This window comes from Pygocentrus nattereri, chromosome 17 (assembly GCF_015220715.1).
Source record: "Pygocentrus nattereri isolate fPygNat1 chromosome 17, fPygNat1.pri, whole genome shotgun sequence".
NCBI lineage: Eukaryota > Metazoa > Chordata > Actinopteri > Characiformes > Serrasalmidae > Pygocentrus > Pygocentrus nattereri.
Window position 1 is genome coordinate 26,283,999 of NC_051227.1, and position 22,627 is coordinate 26,306,625.

The following is a 22,627-nucleotide window of genomic DNA, read 5'->3' on the forward strand; positions in this document are numbered from 1 at the left end:
GTACTTTTACTCAAGTTAAGGTCTAGAGTAAGGACTTCTACATTTACTGGAGTAATATTTTACCTTGGGTATCTCTACCTTAACTCAACTACATGATTTGTGTACTTAAATTAACCTGCAACTATAATAATTGTTCTTTTTTTAATTTAAGTGACATCATGTCACAGCAGTGACTTCACAGATGCTAAAGTATTGTTTTTCTATGAAATAACCATTTCGATGCTTGTTTTTCAGTTTAAATTGTAAAAATGCATTAACATTGTGTTGTTGACTGTTAATAATTATTACTCTATATGTAAATATAATGCTATTTTTTTAATTTTTTGATAAACCTTGTCTCAAGATTTTTTCCCCAATGTTACAGAAACGCATAAAATTGTCATTAATAAAAGTCTTTTTGAATTACCTCTTGCATGCATAGATAGACTAGATCTGAGAAGTTCAGATAGTGAAGTTTGTCTTCACATTTCTGATATGTTTGACTTTATATATATATATATATATAACCCGTGTGCAATATATATATATATATTGTGATTATCAGTGTGATCTCATAAAACACTAAGTGCTTTTAAGAAATAAATTTAAATAAATACATGGATGCAATATTTGTCATTTTCTATATAAAATGTCACTTTGAACCTACAGTGTCAGTGGACTATTTTAGAAGAGCTCAGATTTTAGTGCCTTTGTCAGTGGTGTTACAACTTAATTGATGTTGTTCAATATAACAGACTTTGTTTTACACTGAAATTACACATCAACATTTATACTTTATTTACCACCACAGTGGCAGAATGACTCAGCCCTCAACAAACTAGCTTGATGGACCCAGAAGTTCCACTGTATTTTCATAAGTTACTCAGTATTAAGTCATTTCTGAGTTGATAAATATGTACTTTTACTTTTACTTAAGACTTTATTTAATTGACATAACAATAGTATCACCTGTATGAATAAGCTACTCTACTTACCTCTAAATAAACCATATCATGTCATCATTCCATCAAACTTAAGAGTTCATACACACCATTTATTTGTAAACAATGTGAGTAAAAGTACACACATTTTTTCTCATCATCTTGTGCAAAGCTATTGTATAACATGTCAGTTACAATATTGCGTATTGTACTGTTCATAATTTGCAAAAACAAGTTAGTGTTTAGTATAAAGGCACTTGTAACCCGCTAGAAAAATAAAGTATCAACCTACGTGATGTCATATAATACCATACATACCATTTATAATGTCATATAATACCATATAATAATAATCTAATTTACCCTTCATAGCAATAAACATAAATAAATATTCCATCCACCTTAGAATTTCTTGCCTAAATCTAGTTTATCATTACCTTCAAAAAAAGAAAAGAAAAAAACTTAACTGCCATCTTGGCACAAAGATCATACAGCAGGCATCACACTTAACACTAAGATGTTTTTCAGAAAGTGGGCCCTGAACATAAGTAGTGCTGGTAAAACCACCAGGCCAGCTTTAAATTATGAGCGTTTTCTATACTGGCCAATACAGAAGCAAGCATATTACACTAACATCCATACTGGGCCATTGGATGGTCACTCCACTCAGGCAGACTTGAGAGTGTTTCTTCTGTGCCAGACTGGATAGGCCAACCCCAGGCTTTGAAAAATGGGGCCAGGTTCCTGTTTACCACCTTGGAGAATGTTTCAGCATACAGGTTCATCTTGCCGTTGTTATCACCTGGCACATTGTTTATGTTGTGGTAAGCAGCAAATACTTTCTTAAATGCATCCCAGCCAAACGTGTCTTGCAGCTTGAAGGAAACAGATTCAGATAATGTTAAAAAGGAATGAAAGAACAGAACAGACACTTTGAATGTGTCTACTATATGTCTTGTAGAGTGTCTGGAGTAAAACTGTAAGAAACAGGTGCACAATTCTGATCAAATGCTGCCAGTGCACTGTATACCTTTGATATTACACTTACTTGACTCAGTAATTAAGCATATATACAGAGTACATAACATTATCTCCCCCTTTACACAATTTGATTCAAATCAGTAAATTTAGTCAAAAAAGGGTGTATTTGTGTACCTGCATGTAAGTCTCGAGTGCCGTCCACATACTCCAGTGCTCCAGATTTCTGCCTGCCATGGCGTAACTCTGAGCTCGACTCTGTCGTCTTTCTGGCCTCATGTTCTCATGAGCAGTTGCTCTGTTCACTCCCAGCACCTCCTCATGCACATACACAGACCACAGGTTACAGGTGCATTCAGTGGTGTTTGGAGGGAACTCCCAGACCCAGCGCTGCTGGTTGTGGCCTAATTCGTGGATGGCACCCCAAAGACCATGCTTTCTGGCTGAATCTGGGTTCACCAGCTCTGGACCACAGCTGGAGAGGATCATAATGGGGTAGCCAGCATGCATGAAGCCTTTAAGAAAAAGACAAGTGAAAGATGAACCAAGTAAGCTATCATGCTGAATGTCGCTAAGGAGCAAGGTAGTCTTTGTAACTGTTTGACACAATCCCTATACAGATGCATGCAAAAGTTTAGGCAACCCTGGTTGATTTTTGAAGAGAAAATCCATGAACAATTTGAAAAAATAACTTTTTCTGCAAATGTAAATGCACAGTTACTTTATATTTGTTCAACTTCAAAAATAGAAAAAACTGTAATTGTGGGATGTGCAAAAGTTTGGACACCCTTCCAGTTGTAAACTCTTAATGAACTTGTTAGGACTTAACTAACTGGTTAGGTAGGCCAAGAATTGTCATTAGGAACTGTCAGCTGATGATAATTCCAGAGTGTAATAAGTTCTCTGTCTTCAAAATGTCTCTAACCAGTGGCTCCTCTAAGCAGCTGCCAGAGCTTCTGAAAATGAAACTAACTGATATCTACAAAGCTGGTGAAAGCTATAAAAAGATCCCAAAGCACATCCAGCTTGCAATTTCCACAATACAAAATGTCATTAAGAAGTGACATTCTCTCTTTTTAATGATACATGCAGTTGTTCAGGATTCTAGAATTATAGATACCCAAGATATCCTCTTAAATTTCCTTCGGGATCAATAAAGTATCTATCTATCTGTCTGTCTGTCTGTCTGTCTATCTTAAATGTGTACTATGACTTATCACAACAAGGTATCATACATTCTACTACACCAGTACATACCATGTGAGATCTGAACGTCAGCCACAAAACGTTCTTTGCGTGGAAACTTTGCGGGCCTTGCGGCCAGGTCAGCTATACCCCTCATGATGCTATCCCACAAATTGGCCACCTCGTCAGGGCGATCCAGCTGCCGTATCCCCTCTGAGTGTAAGCTGATAATGAGATTCTCAAACTCCAGCTCAGCCCAAGGCGCTGGTGCATTACGGATTTCGTTCACCCAGCTGGCTACACTAGTCTCTCCTGAAGAAAAGGTTAATGAGATTTTACTTCCTACTACAGTGAAAAAGTTAAGCATTAAGTTGATTCAAAAGTGCACATCTTTTTCATATCTACTTACTTTGACATAATTATGTTGATGTAATATGTTTTACACATTGGAATTCAATGCATATTTTTTGTATGAAGAATGGTTGGTTAAGCAGAGTATATTGTTCAAATATCTTGTCAGCATTTTGAGGACTTTTCCTGTACATTATTTTCTTTATAACCCTTAAACTCTAGTCAATTATGAAAATTAAATATATAAATCATTTGGAGTAAATTGCTAGCACAGTTTTACAATATCAAAAGAGTAAGTGCTGGTGTTCAGAGAGAATATTAACTGAATTTACCAGATTTGTAGTATGGTGCTTTTATGGCTGTCTGTATCACAACTTCCACCCCATCCACTTTGCTGTTGGGTGGAGCGATCAGGTATATGAGTCCCCCCCACAGATTCCACACCTGCGGCATCTCTTTGTCCAAAGCGAACCGTTCGTGGACCACAGGAGCCCGTTTCAGGACATCTGCATTGCCTAAGTAATCTGTCTGACAGCCAATCTGCAGCTGCAGATGTAATCGGAGCATTAGGTTCCTCTGACCTCAATTTAATTGTAAACATTTAGAAAAAAACAATAGTTTTGTGACGTACATAATAATGTACTGCCCAGTTTCAGTTTTCAATTCAGACAAGCAGTTTTAAAATGCTCCAGAAATGTATTCAAATTGAAGATAAATTATGCTAAGTAATGCAGTTACCTGCCAACCTTTGCCCATGAGCTCTGCAGGTACTGCAATGTAGGTCCTCATTCCAGGAGAAAGATACAGACCTGTGCTTATCCATTCTTCACAATCTGCAAGAACCGTAAACACGTTATCAGATTTTCCACACTGTAAATCTGAATGTTTCAGTGTTTAGGAGCACTTATTTTCAAGAATAATAACTTAACATTCCTCTCTTTAACTCTGAGGAACAAGGCAACTTAAAGGGGAATTCTGAATAATTAGAAGATGTAGAAGATGTAAACAAAGTCAAAAAGAGTGGTTTGATGTAAAATGTACCATTCTAAAGAAACCTACACTGTCAGAATTGTTCACAGTGGTAGTGATAGGAACCAGATGCCCACCTCTAAAAGCTCCTTCACAGAAAGTTCTTACATGAAATAGTCCTGCACAAGCTGAATGCTGCACGCTGCAATGATGCTGGAGTTTTGGTACTGGGAAACTATTGTTTACCAATAGTTTTGAGATAAGATTTTGGCATCATTAAAATTAGAATTAGAATTAAAACTATTTCACCACTGTAAACATTATACATGAAACGTCTATGTTAACTGTTCACTTTTCTACAGCAAAGAAAATGGCTATATTTGCGTTGCACACACTGCAACCCTTGGTTCACCTAATGTAAAGAATTCTTGGTTGGTAAGTTTTTCTACAATGCAACATTTTACTCTGAATTACTTTGTATACATCTCAATGATTAAATCATTCAATTTTTTTGTTAATTCCCATTCAACACTGATGTGTTTGAAAACTTCCCTGTGATAACATCTTAAAAAAAATCTTTACCAGATGTGTTTGCGCTGATGTGGACCCTTGCGTTAGACACAGTGGGAAGGCTGGGTATATCCGTGATGATGAATGGCAGAAGTGCATCAGGGTCTTGGCAAACCTTGTACACTTCAGTCCCCACATGTAGCAGAAGTTTATCCTTGGCACTGTTAATAGGACATGTATGACACACCTGTGGAACTCCAGCCTCTTTCACCATATCAGCGAGGAGTGCTACCACTGAAGTGTAGGAAGCACAGTCATGAGCCTGCATTCGCAGGTAATTTTCACAGTCATGTCTGAGCTTATCCAGACACCCATGGTCATGCTCTGTCAGATCGTGGCCCTGGGCCACATGTCCAGCAAAGCGCTGAAGCAAGTCACGGAAGTGGTATGCCTGTGTGGAGTTCCCCACTTCTGTCACCTGTTGGGCTTTATATAAACCAGACTCCACGGTTCTACCCATCAGACACAGGCCCATCTTATTGAGGATACGATTTCCAGGGCAATCTGTCATCACATTGCGGTTAGGATTGCACTGGGCCCAGTACCAAGCATGACCTCCTATTAAAAGACCTCCACCTTCAGCAACAAATTCCTGAATTTCCTTACTTTGAGCATCACTGTAGGATGTACAGACAAAAACACTTAGGTCTTCCCTTAAGCCAGTGAACTGGCAGTCCAGCCCTGACCTGCTCAGAATCGTATGGGCCTCTCTAAGGTTGTGTGAAACACCAATAACCCCATTGCGCCCTTCGTCAAGCCAACGGATAGCGTTGATCATGAACCCGGACAGTGATTCACGACCCATATAGCCTTCATGAGTGACCACAATTACTCTTCCCTGTCCATAGTAGGCCCCTGCAATGAATGCCCTACCACCAGCGGTGACCCCGATAGGAAACGCCAATGGTCCATGTGCCATCACCTCAGATGCTAAAGCCCCACCTTGAATGTCAAACTCAGAAACACCTTCCAGTAGGAACTGTAGGTCTTCTTTGAAGTCCTTGCCTATTCTGTGAATAAAATAAAATTAAAAAAATTAGAGATCTTTTGAAATAGTCACAAGAAAACAAGAAGAAAAGAAACAGATTTGTACTTTACTTACGACACTGCTAGCCAGCTAGAGGGAATTTGCATGGGCACAGGAAATTTGCCAAGTTCCCCTTGAAGTTCTGAGAAGTAGATTCCTGCCACGCTGCACACCTTATTCCCAGGGAAGCTGAGTAATGTATTCTCCTCAGGATAGGCTGCAGCCCAGCTCCAGGCCTGGCCAGCGATCAGCAAGCCTCCCCCAGTTTTAAGAAAGGCCACTAAGTCTTTAGCACATGCATCCACACTGTAGGCATCAGAGATATAGACTGCAAAATCACTCTGGAAGTCGTCCACTTTGGTTTTCATGGATGTATAGCATAGGTTGGTGGCAAGTGAATGAAGACTTTTGTGAATGCCTACTGTGGTCCTTTCACCACATGAAGGCATAAGCCAAGCCAAAGCATTCTCTATCAGGATTGGGAAATGTGTTATGTACTCTTCATGTCCCAACACCACTATACGTCCCTGGCCGTAGCGTGATGCTGCTATTAGAACCTGGCCTCTTGGATTCATTAAGAGTGGAAAGGCGTGGTCACCTATTAACACAAGATCACTTGGCACTGCTTTTCCTTGGAAATCAAGCTCTTGAAGCCCATTCATAAGAGCACAGTAGTCCATCTGTCGTTCCATTGTGGTTTGGGTAGTTTTTTAGCAGGTGAAGTAAGTCTAGCAGGTCTTTGCTCTTTCAAAGCAGTGTAAAAAGAGCTTCTGAAGGTGTAGCACTGCAGAAAGAGGAATCAATAAAGAAAGATGAATCATAGTTTTACAAAGTCTTAAGTCTGTTCATAAAGCATTACGAATGCTATCATGAAACTCAAGTCTGAGTATGTATTCAAAATGGTTATTATATACCACTGGAAATGTACTTTTTATTATTCAGTTATTCCTAAATGCAATTAACATACTGTCACTGTTGGGACAAAATGTAATGGGTTGGTTCCTGGACAGGGTTACAACTACTCCTGGACTACATTTTCCTTTCAATGGAGAATCTCTATTTAGAACATTGTGTGGTCCAGGACTAGGCTTAAGCCAACCCTAATTCGAAAGTGCCAGCTGGCCTTTGCATCATGTAAATATTACACAAAGAATGGGCCATTTAAAATTGTCCAAAAGAATACAATCTTCCTAAATGAACTTCCAGTTAAAGTTAAGAAGTTTTCCCTCTTCTGTAAAATTACTGTTTTTGCAGATAAAAAAGTTTATTCTGACAGCGGCAAGAGATAAGCAGCCTAGAAGCATTTACTTACCTGTATATAAATGAACGCCTAACAACACAGGTTGCCTCTCCCTGAAACTTCAAGAGTTTATGTGAGGGTTTTAACTTAACAGCAATAAGAAGACTGGTTCTGGAAGAACAAGATGGGCGTACCAGGATAGCCAACTGTTTGTTCTCGCAGAGACTGGGTGGGGTAAGGGAAACAACTGTCAGCATGGCAATTATACAGCTGCTTTGTTGAAGGCACAGAGGAAAACTGCAGGAATTTTCACATTATTTCTAAGAAGAATAAAATCACACCACTGCAAATTCTTTATATTCTCAATTATCCATATTTTTTTCAACACTTTCAGTGTAAACATGCTGCTTTTCTATATGCACATTAAGCTCAATCTTGGAACAGTTAAACTGGCTCAGTTGAGAATGCTTTTAAGTCTGAGACTACACCCAGTGTGTAAATATGTATTCTATTCAATTTGTCATGCAATTTTGCATAATGCTGAGGGGACACTTGATTGATGTTAAATATTTGGTGGCCAAAGAAACTGGATAACAAAAGCATCTGACATGTCATACTTAAAGGTTTCTCTTTAAATCTCAGCAAATAGGCAGCTACTTTGGAGGTAAGCTATACATTATTAACTGCACACATTACATCACACATTGGCCTGCCTTTGTCCCAGACACACCTCTCTAAACAGAACAAGAAAACATGTTACTTATGTCGCCTAAGCAAAGTGTATAATCACACTGTATAATATAGCCTTTTACCTCATCCTAAAAGGGCCACAGATTTTTCAGAACATCTGCACAATTCAATCTTTGATGTAATCAAAATCATTCAGAGTGGTTTGAAGTGAAATGCTCCACTCCAGAGAAACTCCCCGAATCAGAACTGTTCACAGTGGTGGTGATATGAGCCAGATGTCCAAAGTGTTTAATGCCTCTAAATCACAGAAAGTTTTTATATGAAACATTTACAGATTTGCTGCCTGATGCCTGAGATGCTGGTCTAAAAGACCTAATATTACTAGGTGTAAGAAATATATTCCACAGAAAAAAATATTCTACATTGAAAAGAAGCAAATTTGATTTAATCAACATTACAGAAACTCAGAAGGCACGTGTAGGTTCGCTGATGATTTTGGATAGTAAATAAAATGGATATATTTGCGCTGTAGACAAAGCAACCTCTGGTTCCTATAAAGATCTGAGCCGGTATGTGTCAACGAACCATGTCACATCAAGCAACTGTGAATGACTGTGTATCTCAGTGACTGCATTATACAGAAATTTTGAAAAAAAAATAGACTTTCCCTTCAATTCACCATCCCCTAGCCCCAAAACAGAGCAAAAGAAAAAAACATGCTCCAGTTTCAACAAATAAATATTTAAATCATTTTGAATTGCGAGTGGTTATCAGGCTACAGCAAAAGCAGAAGAAATTTTGCTCACTGGGTTCATGTCCAACAGCTAAATTTATCATAAGGAAAAATATTCTAGAACTTGTTCTGATTAGTTTAAAGTAATGAATAGTTATATCTCAAATTACCTATGATCTAACAGTGCCCATTTGATTTTTTTATTACATGTGATTAGAGTCAAATAAAGATTCTTTTTATTGTTTTGTTAAAAAGTTAAAGTCCTGTGACACCAAAGATTGAATTTAACATGATAAAGTGATACAACTAATTTTTTAGCCACATGGTTTGATTAATTTTTTTAAATTCTTCAAATTTGTAATCTGGTGGTCTCAGAAAACAAATATGGACCAAAGGAATTTAAAAATTTCACAAATGGACCTTAATGACTTAAGTACAATCACATACACACACATACACATTAACACTTATTAGAGGGTGAAAATTACATCACAAATATAACCAGAAATCTGGACACATTTGTGATCCTATATTAGAGGTAACTGTAGAGGTAACTGTCTGACACTGAGGATTGCTGCTAGTGACAAGGGCGTGCAATAACATGTCAGTTTAGGCACTTAAAAATGACAATACTGACATACACATACAAACATATTAAAAAGACAGATTTTATGTCATCAGTCCCTCTTCTTAGTCATTTATGAGCTAGTGTCCAGGTAGACACAGAAGCTCCAGAGGCAGCTAACTTCATACTGGGGGATTTTAATCTCTGTAGGCTTAATGAGCATTTGCCATCTTATTATCAGTTCCAGTTACCTGCTCCACCCTAGATGAAGCCTGCTTGGATTTACGTTAGCATTCAAAATGTTTACTATTAATCTCCTTGCCTGGGTGGTTCAGACAATAACACGGAAAAATGGCGGAATGGTGGAGGTCAGGAAATGGATTGAAGAAACAACAGAGACCTTATAGGCTTGTTATGGACAGTTAAGGGCATTAATGAAGCCACTGAGATTATCTCAAGCTGTATATTGTTTAGTGAAAATATGCTTATACCAAAAAAGACCGTTAAGGTTTACCAGAACAATAAATCTTGTGTGACTCCTAAGTTGAAGAACCTCTTAAATAAGAAAAAGCATCTTTGTAAGAGCAGAGCTGGTAATGAGGAATGGAACATTTTGCAGAGGAAAATTAAGGACAAAATTAAGTAATGCAAGGTAACTTATGACGATCACCTTGAATAACTACTTAAAGGCATGAAAGTATGGAAAGGCATACAGTAAATTGTGGGGTATAAGCCTAAGCCTAAGTTGAACCCTTTAAATGTTGTGGATGAACTTTAATTTATAAATAATTTGAATGCGTTTCATTGTTTGTTTGATAACATTTGACTGTGCTGACATCAAGCTTGTAACAACAGAAGACCCCTTTTTGGTGCTATATAGCAGGGTTTCTCAACCGCTGGGCTGTGGACCACAAGTGGGCCGTGAAACAATCTTCTGAAGAGGAAAAGTAATCTGTAGGGGGTCCAGTGATGGCACTTAGTCATAAAAATCAGTGTAAATAACCAATTTAATAGTATGAAATCTTCAAATTGTAAATAGTATCAATACAAGCCATGCAACAACATCATACACACAAAAACATCACACATTATTGCCCTTTGCCTCTAGAAACAAATTACACCCCCCTCTCAGTTGCTAATTTGCAAGCAACTGGTGTTTAAAATTATGTTGTAGAAAAATTCCCCTTAATGTGCCACCATTCTGATGATATTTTATGTTCATATAAATTGATATTGATATTTACATATTCCATATTTGGGGGGTTGGCTCTCAAACATTGTTGAAAATTTCCCAAAAATTAAATAAAATAACTTTTGTTTTCCTGTGGGCCATCATTGTTTCTAGTGATTAATAGGGGCCTTGAGGTGGAAACGATTGAGAACCCCTGCCATACAGAACCATTTTCAAAAAGGTTCTATTAAGAATCATATACAACACATTCTCTACGAATCTGAAGAACTACTTCACCACGCAAAGAACCATTTAAGTCTGACGTGGTTTTATTTAGAACTTGTTTTTTGTTTAAATAGAACCACTACCTTTCCTAAAGAACCTAAATGAACCATCTTTTTAAAGCTTGTACAGATGGGTGCACTACCGTGTAGCTGACCTTGAAAAAAAATAGTCTGCATTTTACTATCAGCTTTGCTAGCACCAGTTAGCATGGCACTGATAAAAGATTTAAAGGTAACAGTTTCTGTGTAAAAGCATTAACCTAAGCAATATTAATTGCACAAGTCCAATGAAATGTGAAGACTGTACAGTTTCAGTAACAGTGAAAAAGTGTTGCTTTGACTTCACTTAACTCAAATGTTAACATCGGTTCCACATGAATGAAATACATTACATCAGCACAAATCTTAGGTAAAATTACTGACAGTAACTGTGTTGATATTTCATTCCTATGGAGCCAATGTATAAAATACATTTGAAACAATTAAAAACAAAACAAATCTTTTTCAGAGCAGGCAGATGTTAATTCCGTCTAACAATCAATGGATTTGCATTTCATGAATTCCTTTAAATAAAAAAGAAGAATTTTACTAGTCTGAATTATTTGAACATGTAATCACACTATTATTAATAGCATTATTAAAAATTAAACTTGAAATATAAAAAATGTGAAATTCTATGTTTAATGAATGTCTTATTTGTAAATGTTTTTACTATTAAAATATAATTGTTACATGTAAGAACTAAATTTTTACATGTCAGCAATGAAATTTCAAGAATTCAATTTCAATACTAACAAATCAGTTCACACAAAACATGTGATGAGTAAAATTTAAACTTATCAAAACTGAATTTTAATTTAAAATCTTACTAGTGTTAATAACAATGTTCTGCTCAAATTTCTTTAAAAAACGTTTTCATATTAAAAAGGAGACTTTGGAGGGGTCTTGTCTCATGGTGGGCGTTTCTTGTGTGTGGTCTCACACAAACACAAGCTCCCCATGTTTATATCTGACGTGCGCATGCGCGCCGCTTGAGCGACGTTTGCTGTTGAGTCACATGAGTTTCTGTCGCAACTTGTTTTACTAGCCAGTTGGCTAACCCACTTATTCTGATGTTCACAGTATAATCACGAACGAGATGATGGACAGACAAGGATATATATGACCTTTTCTCATCTCAGGTGATATGTCAGGTTAGTTCTTGCTATTTTCCTTCAGTGTAATCTTCTTTCGGCAAAGCCAGTTAGTCAAGAATAGTTAGCATTATCCCCAAGATCCATCGACGAGCCGTGTGGCTTAATTAGTGCTTAAGCGCAGTAACTGTCCACCCTTTCACTCCAATTAGATGCTGAACACTAGCCTAGATCATTAGCCCCCTTTATTTGACTCAAATCTTGTTTTAGTGGTCCGAGACCGTCATGAGGTAGTTTAGCTTAATAGCTTACCACCTAATACTAATGTAGCAAGCTTCTAATCTGAAGCAAAACTGCTGAGTCGAATTTTCCCGTACCACCTTAAATGGCGCACCGGTCTGAGGTGCTATATTGTAACTGGTGCACCATTTAAGGTGGTACGGGAAAATTCGACTCAGCAGTTTTGCTTCAGAACAACAAGCTGTCGAATAGGAAGCCAATGTCAGCCTCGTAACCTGTACATACTGTGCTAATGAATCAGTGCATTAGTAGTTGTGAAACAGCTATTTAATGTGCGTAGTAAGTGGTTTTGGGACGCGGTTGTGCATCAGAGAGAGCTGTTTTTACTGGAGACCAGGGGTTTGGCTCCTAGTATACTAGAGACTAAGGTTACATTCAGAGACAGAAGCAGCACACAGCTAACCTAGCTAGAGTAGCTAGTTAGCTAACTTACCGTGTACGTAGCGATGGAAAACCTCGTCCCCCGCAATAAAAATTCCCAAATACGATTAATATTGGAAAGAATGCAGATGTCCAGTGCTACACCAAGCTAGCTAGCTGGTGTTGGTGTTGCTACGTTAGCGTAACAAGCTAGCTAGCAAAATGCGAATGCCGCGCTGAAGCTGTCAGAGTAAACAAACTTTAGTCTGGCCTGGTGACTCAAATTATTCTTCTGGTAGTTTTCATAAACCTGGTTGGGGCAGAGTAACGCTATTTTGTTCCATGTAACGTTGGCTATTAAAAGGTAGGAGAATCAAACGGCAATTGGGCTCTTTGCTGTTTAGCCTGTCAAGCAGCTAATGTTAGTCATGCTCATTTGATGTTACTGAAGGCGTGTCATTGTAACGTCTGTCCTAAAGTTTGTAGACATCTGCCCATCCATTGTTTTCCCCTTAATCAGGCTTATTTATAATGGGAAGTATTTGCCCGAGCTAGACATTGAGGATGACTCCTGTCAGTCACAGGAACATTATTGATCTAGGATGATCGATGATTACGGCACTTCAGCTCAGCCTGAAGGAGTTGGGTGGAGGGCCACCACTAGAAAACTGCTCCACAGCCCAATGCTGGAGGGTTTGTGCTTCTCAAGCCAACGTTTGGCATTGGGCATGGTGACCTTAGGCTCATGTGTGGCAGCTCCAGAGCCCCCCAGTCTATTGGCAGTGCTTTCCCATGTAGATTATGCTAAGCTATATGTGTGGAGTTGGATGCCTCTGTCAGCCATGAGAGTAGTTCATTCACAAATGTATGTACTGTACCTTGTACCATGCATCTTGGCTGTATTCACCAAGTTTTTATAGTAAAATGGGATAACGCATTAAGTGCTAAAGCTGTGTGTAAATTGACAATGTTTATACTTTTAGAAATGGTATAAATGCATTCATTGTCATCCTAGCTGCCAGTAACATCTACAGATTAATATTACAATAATTTTACAGCTATCTTTTTCATCTTTTACAGTCCCATCTTTGCATACAAGAATAACACCATGGTCAGATGACATTTATGTAGTGCTGTTTTACTAGTTACACCCTTCTGCTCTGCTGCATGTCTGTTCCTCTTTTACTGTTCTGCAGCTAAAATTCAGCATCATGTCTGTGGATGGCCCCCGGACGTCAGTGTTCACCTTCCAGTCAGCCGTACACACTGTGCATGTCCTCCGCTCCCTGGATGAACAGAGGCAGAAGGACGTCCTCTGTGATGTGACTGTAGAAGTAGGGTGCAGGAGCTTTCGAGCACACTGCTCAGTACTGGCTTGCTGCAGTGACTATTTTTACACCAGACTCCTAAACCACACTGGGTGGAACTTTGTCATCACCCTTCCTGATGAAGTAATGCTTTGCGATTTTTACTGAATATGATGTTGCTTATGATTCTTATAGAATGAAATGATGTTGTCCTATACTGTGCGCATCTTACATTTTCTAAACATAAATTTAAATAACCACAAGTTGTTTTTAACAATAATATGCCGTGTTGTTGTGCTTAAAAAACAGTGCTGTGCAAAAGTCCACTCTTCATTTATTGGATGGTCGCTTAGTATTAAGTTAATCATTTTTCATTGTCAGACAAATTCCAGGAAACTACACAGAAGTCTCAGCAACTAAATATAATGCAATTTTTTTATTATTATTGTGTCCACACTTTGCCGTCTGTTTTTTGAGAGATTTGCTTTCTTTTTCAGAGAAATCTGCTGGGATAATTTCCCCACATCCACACCAAGTTTAGATGTTGGTTGCATTATAAAAAAAAACTTATTATTTCACTTATTCCCTTTACTTTCACCTTACTTATGCAAGTGGGTTATCTTGTCTTATTGTCTTCTGAAAAATTAACAAAGGCCTTTTTGAATACATTGCAAAAACATAATTAAATGAATAGTGTTCTTTAGCATATGCACAGTACTGTAAAAGTATATAATAATTATTGTTATTTATTATATTAATAATACTCTTTATGTTCTAACATTTCTGTGTTATTTATTTATTTATTTTTTAAGGTCACTGTAGAGGGCTTTGTGCCTTTGCTGCAGTTTGCCTACACTGCAAAGCTTCACTTCACCAAAGAAAACATTCTGGAGATTCACAGATGTGCCGAGCTGTTGGGATTTCACAATCTTGACAAAGCCTGCTTTGAGTTCCTCATTCCTAGGTTCACTGATGGCAGCAGAACCACTCAGGAAGCAAAAAAAAAGAGCAAAAACAGCAACAAGAGCAAACCCTGTCATGAGGAGCAGTCATCTGCCAACGGAGACTGCAGTACTACCAGTGAGCAGTGTGTTAATATTGAAACAGACAGTGTACCTCCGATACCTGCAGCTGAGGCAGCACAGAGTGATCCAGTTGTGCCAAGTGAACAGTGTTCTGAGCAATGCTCCTCTGTCTCCTCTAATAAGGATCTGGGCTTAGATTTACCTTCGGACTCATTCCAGACTGGCTCTGACCAAGACAGAACGGAACTCTGTTTACAGAACTGTGGTCCACAGCTGGTACCATCTTCCTCTGTAGCAACTGGTGAGGTTTGTCCCTTTTTTTCAATGCCATGCACAAGTGACGGTGAAAATGTGCATCCTACTGCAGCTGGCTGTGATGGTGACATTCTGGAGATGGGAGAAGCTTTTCAGGATGGACTGCCAATGGATGCTCCTGGCGTTCCTGCCGAAACGTCTGCTTGTGGGGCTCTAAATGTGCCAAATATCACAGAGGGCCACTTTAACCAGCCTGTAAGAGTTCTAGAAACATCAGCAAACTGCAGCCAGTTGTGTCCTCTAAGCTCCACAGAAACAAGTGAGGTTTTGGATAGCATTGCGTCAGTGAGTAACCTAGAGAGCGTTAACACTGAGGCCACTCAGACCTTTGACTCCACAGAGCAAATATTCCCTGATCCAGCACCTAATGATGGGCCCGCAGAGAGGAGCACAGTGGAGAGGGAGGTGGCAGAGCATCTGGCTAAGGGTTTTTGGCCAGATTTAAGCTCCTCTTTGACAGAGCCTCTTGCGTCTATGGACCAGGTTGCTGTTGGAAATGGTGCTGACTTCCACTGGCTGAAGCACCTGGACTTGGGGGCCGCCCCTGATGACTGCCCGTTTCTCAGAGACCTAAGCTCCAACAAGGGACAACCCGCTGGAGGTGACAGTCTGTCCCAAGAAGAGAGTAGAGAAAGTTCCTGTGTGTCTCCTATAAACTCTAGCGAGAATTCTGAATGTGACACAGAGGCAGATTGTGTGGCTTCCAATGAGCAAGCACGTGAGGTGAGCTAAAAATTTACCATCATAGAATTTAACTCTCAGCAGAATGTGTCGAAAGAGACTCGAAGTTCACTCCTGCTGAGACTTGGTTTAGATTCAGTGGCAACCAGACACTGACTGACTGACTGCCTGCCTGCCTGCCTGCCTGCCTGCAATTTTATGACATAGAACACTTGAGCCAGGAGAGTGCACTGTATTTGAATAATGCTGCTATATCTATACCTTAATGTCACAGCGTAATTTTGCATGTCTCATTTTGTTAAATAGCCAGTTGCCTCTTAAATTCAATGTAGCCCTTTGTTTGATTCATGGTATATAAGTAGGTTACTGATTTGTCATTTAAGAATGTAAACTGTCTGTGTTTGGCTCATTAATGTTATGTTAACAAATAATGTTAGTTATATTGCAACATTGCCTAACAGAACATACTGGACGCATGCTAGGGTGCTTCATTTAGTCCACATAGTGTGGACTAACCTGGTTTAGGACCGATTGTTGACAAGTGTCTGTCATAAAATGAAAGCCGGGTGCATCACCAAAAAAAAACATATATATAAAAATAATAATTTATTATTATTATTATTATTATTATTATTATTATTATTATATTGCTTTGTTGTTTTTATATAACAGGAATAGTATAATAATTGCTGTTGTAATTGCTGTTGCTGCTTCTGTTGTAGTGGTGATCGTTGTTGTTATTAGTGTTGTTGTTTGTTATTATTTCTCAAAGCTCGCTGTAAAACATCAGAATAGTACAATAGAGAGCATCGTTCTCTGGTTTTCTGTTAGAGAGCATCTTTCTCTGGTTTTCTGTTAGAGAGCATCTTTCTCTGGTTTTCTGTTAGAGAGCATCTTTCTCTGGTTCTCTGTTACTCCAGGTGGACTTGCCTTTCCCAGTAGAGCAGATTTCGAGCATGAGCAGGCGGGCGTTCCTGCAGATGCTAAAGGAACAGCGTTTGACCCCAGAGCAGCTGGAGTTTGTGCAAGATGTTAGGCGGCGCAGCAAAAACCGCATGGCTGCACAACGATGCCGCAAGAGAAAGCTAGACTGCATCTACAGGCTTGAGGGAGACATCAAGAGACTAGTATGTTTCTGAATAGGCTTTATCACAAGTATTGTGTATACAGTACTCAATTCAACCCTCTTTGAAAATAGAGTATTTTGAAAATTGACCTGTTGTGCATATGTCTGTTTTGTTTCATGCTATACAGAGGACTCAGAAAGAGAAACTGCTGCAGGAGCGTGGTCAGCTGAAGCGGAGTATGGAGGAGACACGACAGTCTCTCTCAGGGCTGTGCCAGGTTGCATGCCCTGAGGCTTCAGCACAGCCGGAGCAGCTCACTATCTTAGCCAGGTACCTTTCCTCAGACTGCCCCACCTCTCTGCCCCTCACTCCCATGGCTTGTCCTGCCTTGACTGCTTCTGACCAGGACAACCTGGCAGAGAGCTGCCTTGAAGCCAGTGTCACTGGACACCCTCCAGATGACCGTCCACAAGGAAATGGAGCAGGGATGAAACCTGCATCTGCCCTCTTTCATGGAGCACATAGTGACATTACAGAACCTCATGCCTCGTAATCCAAAGGGCAGGTCCGTCTGGAATTACCATAGGAGCATGTGAGTGGGTGTGGTCACTGCTAATAGAAATCTAATGTGGTAATACAATTATCGGCCAAACCAAAAATTATATTCACGTTTAACAGTATTTACAGAACTTTGATTTAATCTGTGAATCTGTGAGTGCTTAATACTTCGGGCTGCATAGCAGTGGAAGTAACTATTATTTTTGGACTCTTTTGCTGCAAGCATTTGCTACCTAACTACCAGGGTCTATAAAATGTATTTGAGAAATTCAGTAAAACAATATAGATTCATTTAAATCCCATATAATCCTACTAATCATAAAATCAAGTATGTTACATTCTCTGTGGCTAATTTGGTGTGGTAGCATAATTTTTTATGCTAATATCTATTTTAAAGGGGGTTGCACATTTATTTTGTGCAACTGCAATGAGAGAAGAATCTTAAAACCTGTTACATATGATCTGTCCTTTAAAGAATTGTTATTGCAGTTGCTTATGATATCATACTTGTATCCTAAGAGGTATACCACAAAGCAAGCTCAACATTCAGGTATTCTTGAAAAATTATGGAGAAACTAATCTAAACATTCCTAGTTAATCAAATCACAGTGGTTAATTAGTATTACAAATTACTCAAGTCCAGCTTTAGTCTGTACATTCACAAATAGGTGGCAAAGAAAATGTTATGCCAGTACAATATAAATAGGATACTAACACTATTCATGTTACACTGAGCTTCTACAATTGCACCAAGTGCCTTAAAACCATCCATTATTACACATTAGACAAATGTTTGGGGAACAGGATGTCACCAAGTGCGTTTACAGACACTTAATAATCCGATAACTGCAGAAAATCAGGTTTTGTCAGTAATCTGATCATGTTTATATGCATTTGAGTAATCGGATAATGGGAAGACTACGGTTTACATGGGTCAGGCAGTAGTCCAATTGCTTTCCAACCAGAGAATAAGACATAATGTAAATGTAATGCTCAAACTTATTTTTTATTTTAAACATTGATCCACTTTACCTGAAAATGTGAACATACATCATCTGCAAAATATTTATACCAGTAAATTTGTCAAGCATATAGTTTCAGTGTCGCTCCAAAAGTGTTTTGTTGCCATCTCACAAGTGCTGTGTTAAACGCTGTCTGCTTATGTCCGGTGCTGCAGTCTGTTTTCCCACATGCGCAGACTGATATATCCAAAAAGAGTATATATGCACTGAGAAATTTGATTACCAAGCTAAAATCTCTCAATTTTTTTTTTAGCTGTAATTCTAGACCTTATTGTGATTTCTTAGATCAAAATTATGCTGTGTACATCATTTAAATAAATAAGACAACTGCAGAAACTTCGATTATGATGGGGTTATTAAGTGTGTGTAAATGCACTCGATGTCAAATAGGCTGGCTGTGTTAAAATAAAGTGTATTCTTGTGATGGTAGGCTCTGTTAGGCTGTGGGAAAGATCTAGAATAAGGATAAGACCTAGAATATTAAGAATTGTTCAAGTGTAAATTATTTATGAATTAAGAAAACAGTATGTCAGATAATATTAATTAATTAAACAGTGATTATAAGCTACTGCACAAAATAATAGCTCTTTTCAAATATAGTTGTCTGACATCTGTCTCATGTTTAATTGGTTAAGAACTACATCGTTTATGCTCAGTTAAACACAACATAACAACAGCTTAACATCCCCACCTCCTGACTTGATATTTGAGATGTTCTCAAATTTACCCTCTGAAATCAGTAAAGTACATATATACATGAATGTATCTGTCTATGTATTTATCTGTGTATGCTGAGCTACCCAGGTAATTCCATAAGCCATTTATCCTGCTTTGTGGTATGTTCCTCTGGACCTGCATTCTTTTTTCTGCATTTTTTTTTTTTTTTTTTTTGGAAGGTAATGAACTAAACCATGATGGTCACAGCTACTGTGTAGGCCTGTCATGATTAATACAGAATTGTCTGATCACAATTATTTAAGCTGCTAGCTTAATTGTTAGCTTTCACAATCATATGTATGTAAAGTTGGTGCGTTTTTATAGATTGGGTTGAGACAAATGCATGTAAGTAGAGGAATGCAGAAAGCTTTTATTTAGACGTGTCATCAGCTCTACAAAAGCAACATCTGGCTGGTGCTGTAACACTCTTAGAGGGCAGTGGTGATTAATGTTTGTATATTTAAACTCAAGCCATGCCTGTCATCACCTGGAAACTGCTAAATATTGACAGCTAGGGAAAAAAATCAGCCAATGTGGCCCTTTAGGCTTTACTTTGATAGCTGCACACAATGAATACAGTTAGACAACTGAAGCTACACTATACGTTTTGGGGATAAAAATGTATTTGGTCTAAAAAACTCCCATGAAATCAAACTCTTCTGAAATTTTGACCCGTAGCTGGGCAAGGACAGCATATTGTAGCATGTTTAATTTTTCTATTGAAATACAGCTTTAAATTAAAATGATTGAAGTTAAAATGATTTATATGGCAATTAATTGCATGACAGGCCTACTTCTGTGTGAAAGTCAGTTCCTATCATGATATAAATTTAAGGCAATACTGCCCACACCAATGGTCTACCCTGTAGTTTTCACTCGGGAGCAGATGTTTCAGCTGTGTAATTCTGAGTATAATTTTCTTTACTTCAGAACACTTTTCATAATGTTTATGAATAAATGTATATATCTAAATTTGCACTATGTTACTACACATTTCACATGGAAGATTCAGTAAGCTTTAGCAACTCGTATTTGCATCATTCTTGTTTGCCGTTTTGCAAGGTGTGCATGACTCAAAAGGTAAGGATTCTTAATTATATAAGAGTCTATTTGCCTGCTTGGAATTCCTCGTCCCACCTGCACGTTTATCTTATGCATTATCTGTACAGTAAGTGCAGTGCTCTTAATTATGCTAATGTATCATGATTCTCACTGCAAGAGCAATGGATAGCATATATGCAGCTTTAGTCAAGCGTAGCACAACATTCTTGGCACTAAGTGCATAACATTTGTTTACTGGATGTGTTGCACAATTCTTTGTAGATTTATTCAGGTTCTGAAATGACTGCCATGTGTGATTGTGTTCTATGTGTTCAATCACTAAAACAAACTCCCTTTGGCGCAAACAACAATGTGTTAAGGATGTGTGTATAGTGTATATATACACATACACTTTCTTGTTTTTCAGTATTGTAGGGTGCTGGTTCCCCAACTTCAACTATTTTGAAAAATGGACTTGTTATACTGTACAGTTACTGTTGATTTTTACTGATTTTAAAATATTAATTGATTAAAAAGTAATATTCTGCCTGCAAGTCTTTCTATAACATTCATCTTTTCAAAAGAAATGTCAATAAATTCTAACTCCCAAATACTGGCATTTGTTTGCATTATGGTCTCATTTCACAGCTTTAATTTCTAATAATCCAAGTCAAAAATTGCCCAAATGGAGGCATGGCTGCTCCAGGACTAGCGGAGGGTTTCACTACTGATAGAGCTGTTTGATGCTTTAGCATTTGCTTTACATATTTACAACCACAGATGGGTAATCATAGTATAAGAAAGCTGCTTCAAATGGCTGTTGATAGAAAAAAGGTGTTATGTGCTTCTCAGTAGTGGGAATGATGGAATGCTGTTCAGAACTCTTGAATACGGGATGCGAATATGCTTAACCTTTATACTCTTGCTCACTTCTGGATGAGGTCCACTTTAAGTGCAGGCTCACTAAAAACCCTCACTCTTAATTTTCACTAAATAGACTGTGAATGCAGTGTTTCTTAAAAAGTGAACCCTTAACGACTACGAATAGCATCTGTTTATGAGAAGACGAGAGTGCTCATGAAGATTTATTGGTTTGACACAAAGCGAAGGTGAGGCTTTTATTAAAATGTAGCCATTTGGCATTCACAAGCATTGCTAATTTGAATGCTGAAGTATATTTAATTTAAATGCAGACTCTGCTTCCATTCAAACTTGAAATGTGTAAGCCTCTTCTTATTAGCGGGTATAACCTTGTGATGGCATGATAATGACTCTGAAAAATTCTTACACTGTTGTTGCTCCATGTACTTTTCATGCTAATATGAATGCAGTGCTATGAATTTGTTTTGCAGTTACAGTAACCTTAGCACCTGAATTTGAATTTCAAGTGAACCCATTGCCCCTTTCAGTCATTAAATTTACTGAAATTGTATTTATAACTTAATCCACATGAACTGACATAGACCAACATAAACGTTTTAAAAAGCATCTTTCCAACAAGTGTGACTTGTCATAAAGGCTGCATGATATTTCCCACAGCCTAATAGAGCCTGCTTTGATGTCAAGTTGACACAACCATTACCAAGGTGACAGTGATTATTTTTTTTCTGCTATTAGGTCACTGTGATATAATGCTAGTGTTATGACTCTGCATAGCAAGTCAGGCTGCTTTAACAAAAGTGAGTATGTCCTGTAACTCTTGAGTAAAGTCAACCAATAAGCTGTCCTGACAAATTAAAATGTCAGATGTTATGTCAGGTTGACATCAAGGCTGATGAAGGAAGCCTTTGAGACTGATGGCGTCTTTTGGATTATGCCGTATTAAATGTTTGTACAGGTTAACATCAGTTATTGTGATGATCTGATTAGCCTTATAAACACTGCCCTACAGTAAAATGAACCAAGAGTTGGTTCATTTTAAGTGTCCAGTGTTCCAGCACTGCTGAAGTCTAGATTTTCTAGATCATCCTTGCAGCATTTAATATCTCTCTTTTGTAGGGAAATGAATTTTTACCCTTTGGATTAATGAAATCATAAAAGCAGAAATGTTCTGTTTTCTCCGTCTCTGCTAAGTGGCTAAGCTAAGTTTTATCCAAGTTTGTGTAAGAAGACTCGTATGGTGGACTGCTTTGCTGCCTCAGGGCCTGAACAACTTACAATCAAAGAACTGATTCATATGACATGCCTTTCATACTGGAGAGAGCTTGAGAAGAATGAAAGCCCATCAGTAAAAAAAATAGTTGAAGCTGAGGAAGAGGAAGTGTTTGATGGGATAAAGATCCCAAACATACAAGTAAATCCAGCAAGGTGCAGTTCAAAATGGAAGAAATGGAGGGTTGTGGAATGGCCCTTTTATAGCCGAGTCCCATTGAAATGCTGTGGTACAGTTTGAATTGGGCTGTAAATTTCTAAAACATT

At 38.2% G+C, this 22,627-nt stretch overlaps 2 protein-coding genes across 3 annotated transcripts; one reads left to right on the top strand and one right to left on the bottom strand.

Moving 5' to 3' along the window:
- Positions 1 to 1,012: 1,012 nt before the first annotated feature.
- Positions 1,013 to 12,916, bottom strand: LOC108426971 (TRPM8 channel-associated factor homolog). 2 transcript variants are annotated; one of them, XM_017696829.2, is made up of 9 exons: positions 12,550 to 12,916; positions 7,313 to 7,465; positions 6,076 to 6,784; positions 4,986 to 5,983; positions 4,173 to 4,267; positions 3,767 to 3,980; positions 3,156 to 3,395; positions 2,076 to 2,413; positions 1,013 to 1,795 (listed from the first exon to the last, which is right to left on the bottom strand). In XM_017696829.2, exons 3-9 carry the CDS (start codon positions 6,690 to 6,692, stop codon positions 1,550 to 1,552), a joined length of 2,748 nt encoding a protein of 915 aa, XP_017552318.2. In that variant the 5' UTR covers positions 6,693 to 6,784; positions 7,313 to 7,465; positions 12,550 to 12,916; the 3' UTR covers positions 1,013 to 1,549. The 2 variants fall into 2 exon arrangements, with proteins under 2 accessions (XP_017552318.2, XP_037402425.1); XM_037546528.1 differs by lacking the exons at positions 7,313 to 7,465; positions 12,550 to 12,916 and having other exon boundaries at positions 6,076 to 7,229.
- Positions 11,674 to 20,825, top strand: bach1a (BTB and CNC homology 1, basic leucine zipper transcription factor 1 a). The gene is made up of 5 exons (XM_017696830.2): positions 11,674 to 11,876; positions 13,673 to 13,927; positions 14,596 to 15,846; positions 16,725 to 16,931; positions 17,059 to 20,825. Exons 2-5 carry the CDS (start codon positions 13,688 to 13,690, stop codon positions 17,422 to 17,424), a joined length of 2,064 nt encoding a protein of 687 aa, XP_017552319.2. The 5' UTR covers positions 11,674 to 11,876; positions 13,673 to 13,687; the 3' UTR covers positions 17,425 to 20,825.
- Positions 20,826 to 22,627: the final 1,802 nt, after the last annotated feature.

Bases quoted from the DNA above. Each gene is read 5' to 3' on its own strand.
- bach1a (XM_017696830.2), top strand. From the start codon at position 13,688: ATGTCTGTGGATGGCCCCCGGACGTCAGTGTTCACCTTCCAGTCAGCC. The intron at 13,928-14,595 runs GTAATGCTTTGC...TTATTTTTTAAG, and splicing joins TCATCACCCTTCCTGATGAA to GTCACTGTAGAGGGCTTTGT. The intron at 16,932-17,058 runs GTATGTTTCTGA...CATGCTATACAG, and splicing joins AGGGAGACATCAAGAGACTA to AGGACTCAGAAAGAGAAACT.
- LOC108426971 (XM_017696829.2), bottom strand. From the start codon at position 6,692: ATGGAACGACAGATGGACTACTGTGCTCTTATGAATGGGCTTCAAGAG. The intron at 3,981-4,172 runs GTAACTGCATTA...TTACATCTGCAG, and splicing joins TCATGGGCAAAGGTTGGCAG to CTGCAGATTGGCTGTCAGAC. The intron at 3,396-3,766 runs GTAAATTCAGTT...CCTTTTCTTCAG, and splicing joins AGCACCATACTACAAATCTG to GAGAGACTAGTGTAGCCAGC.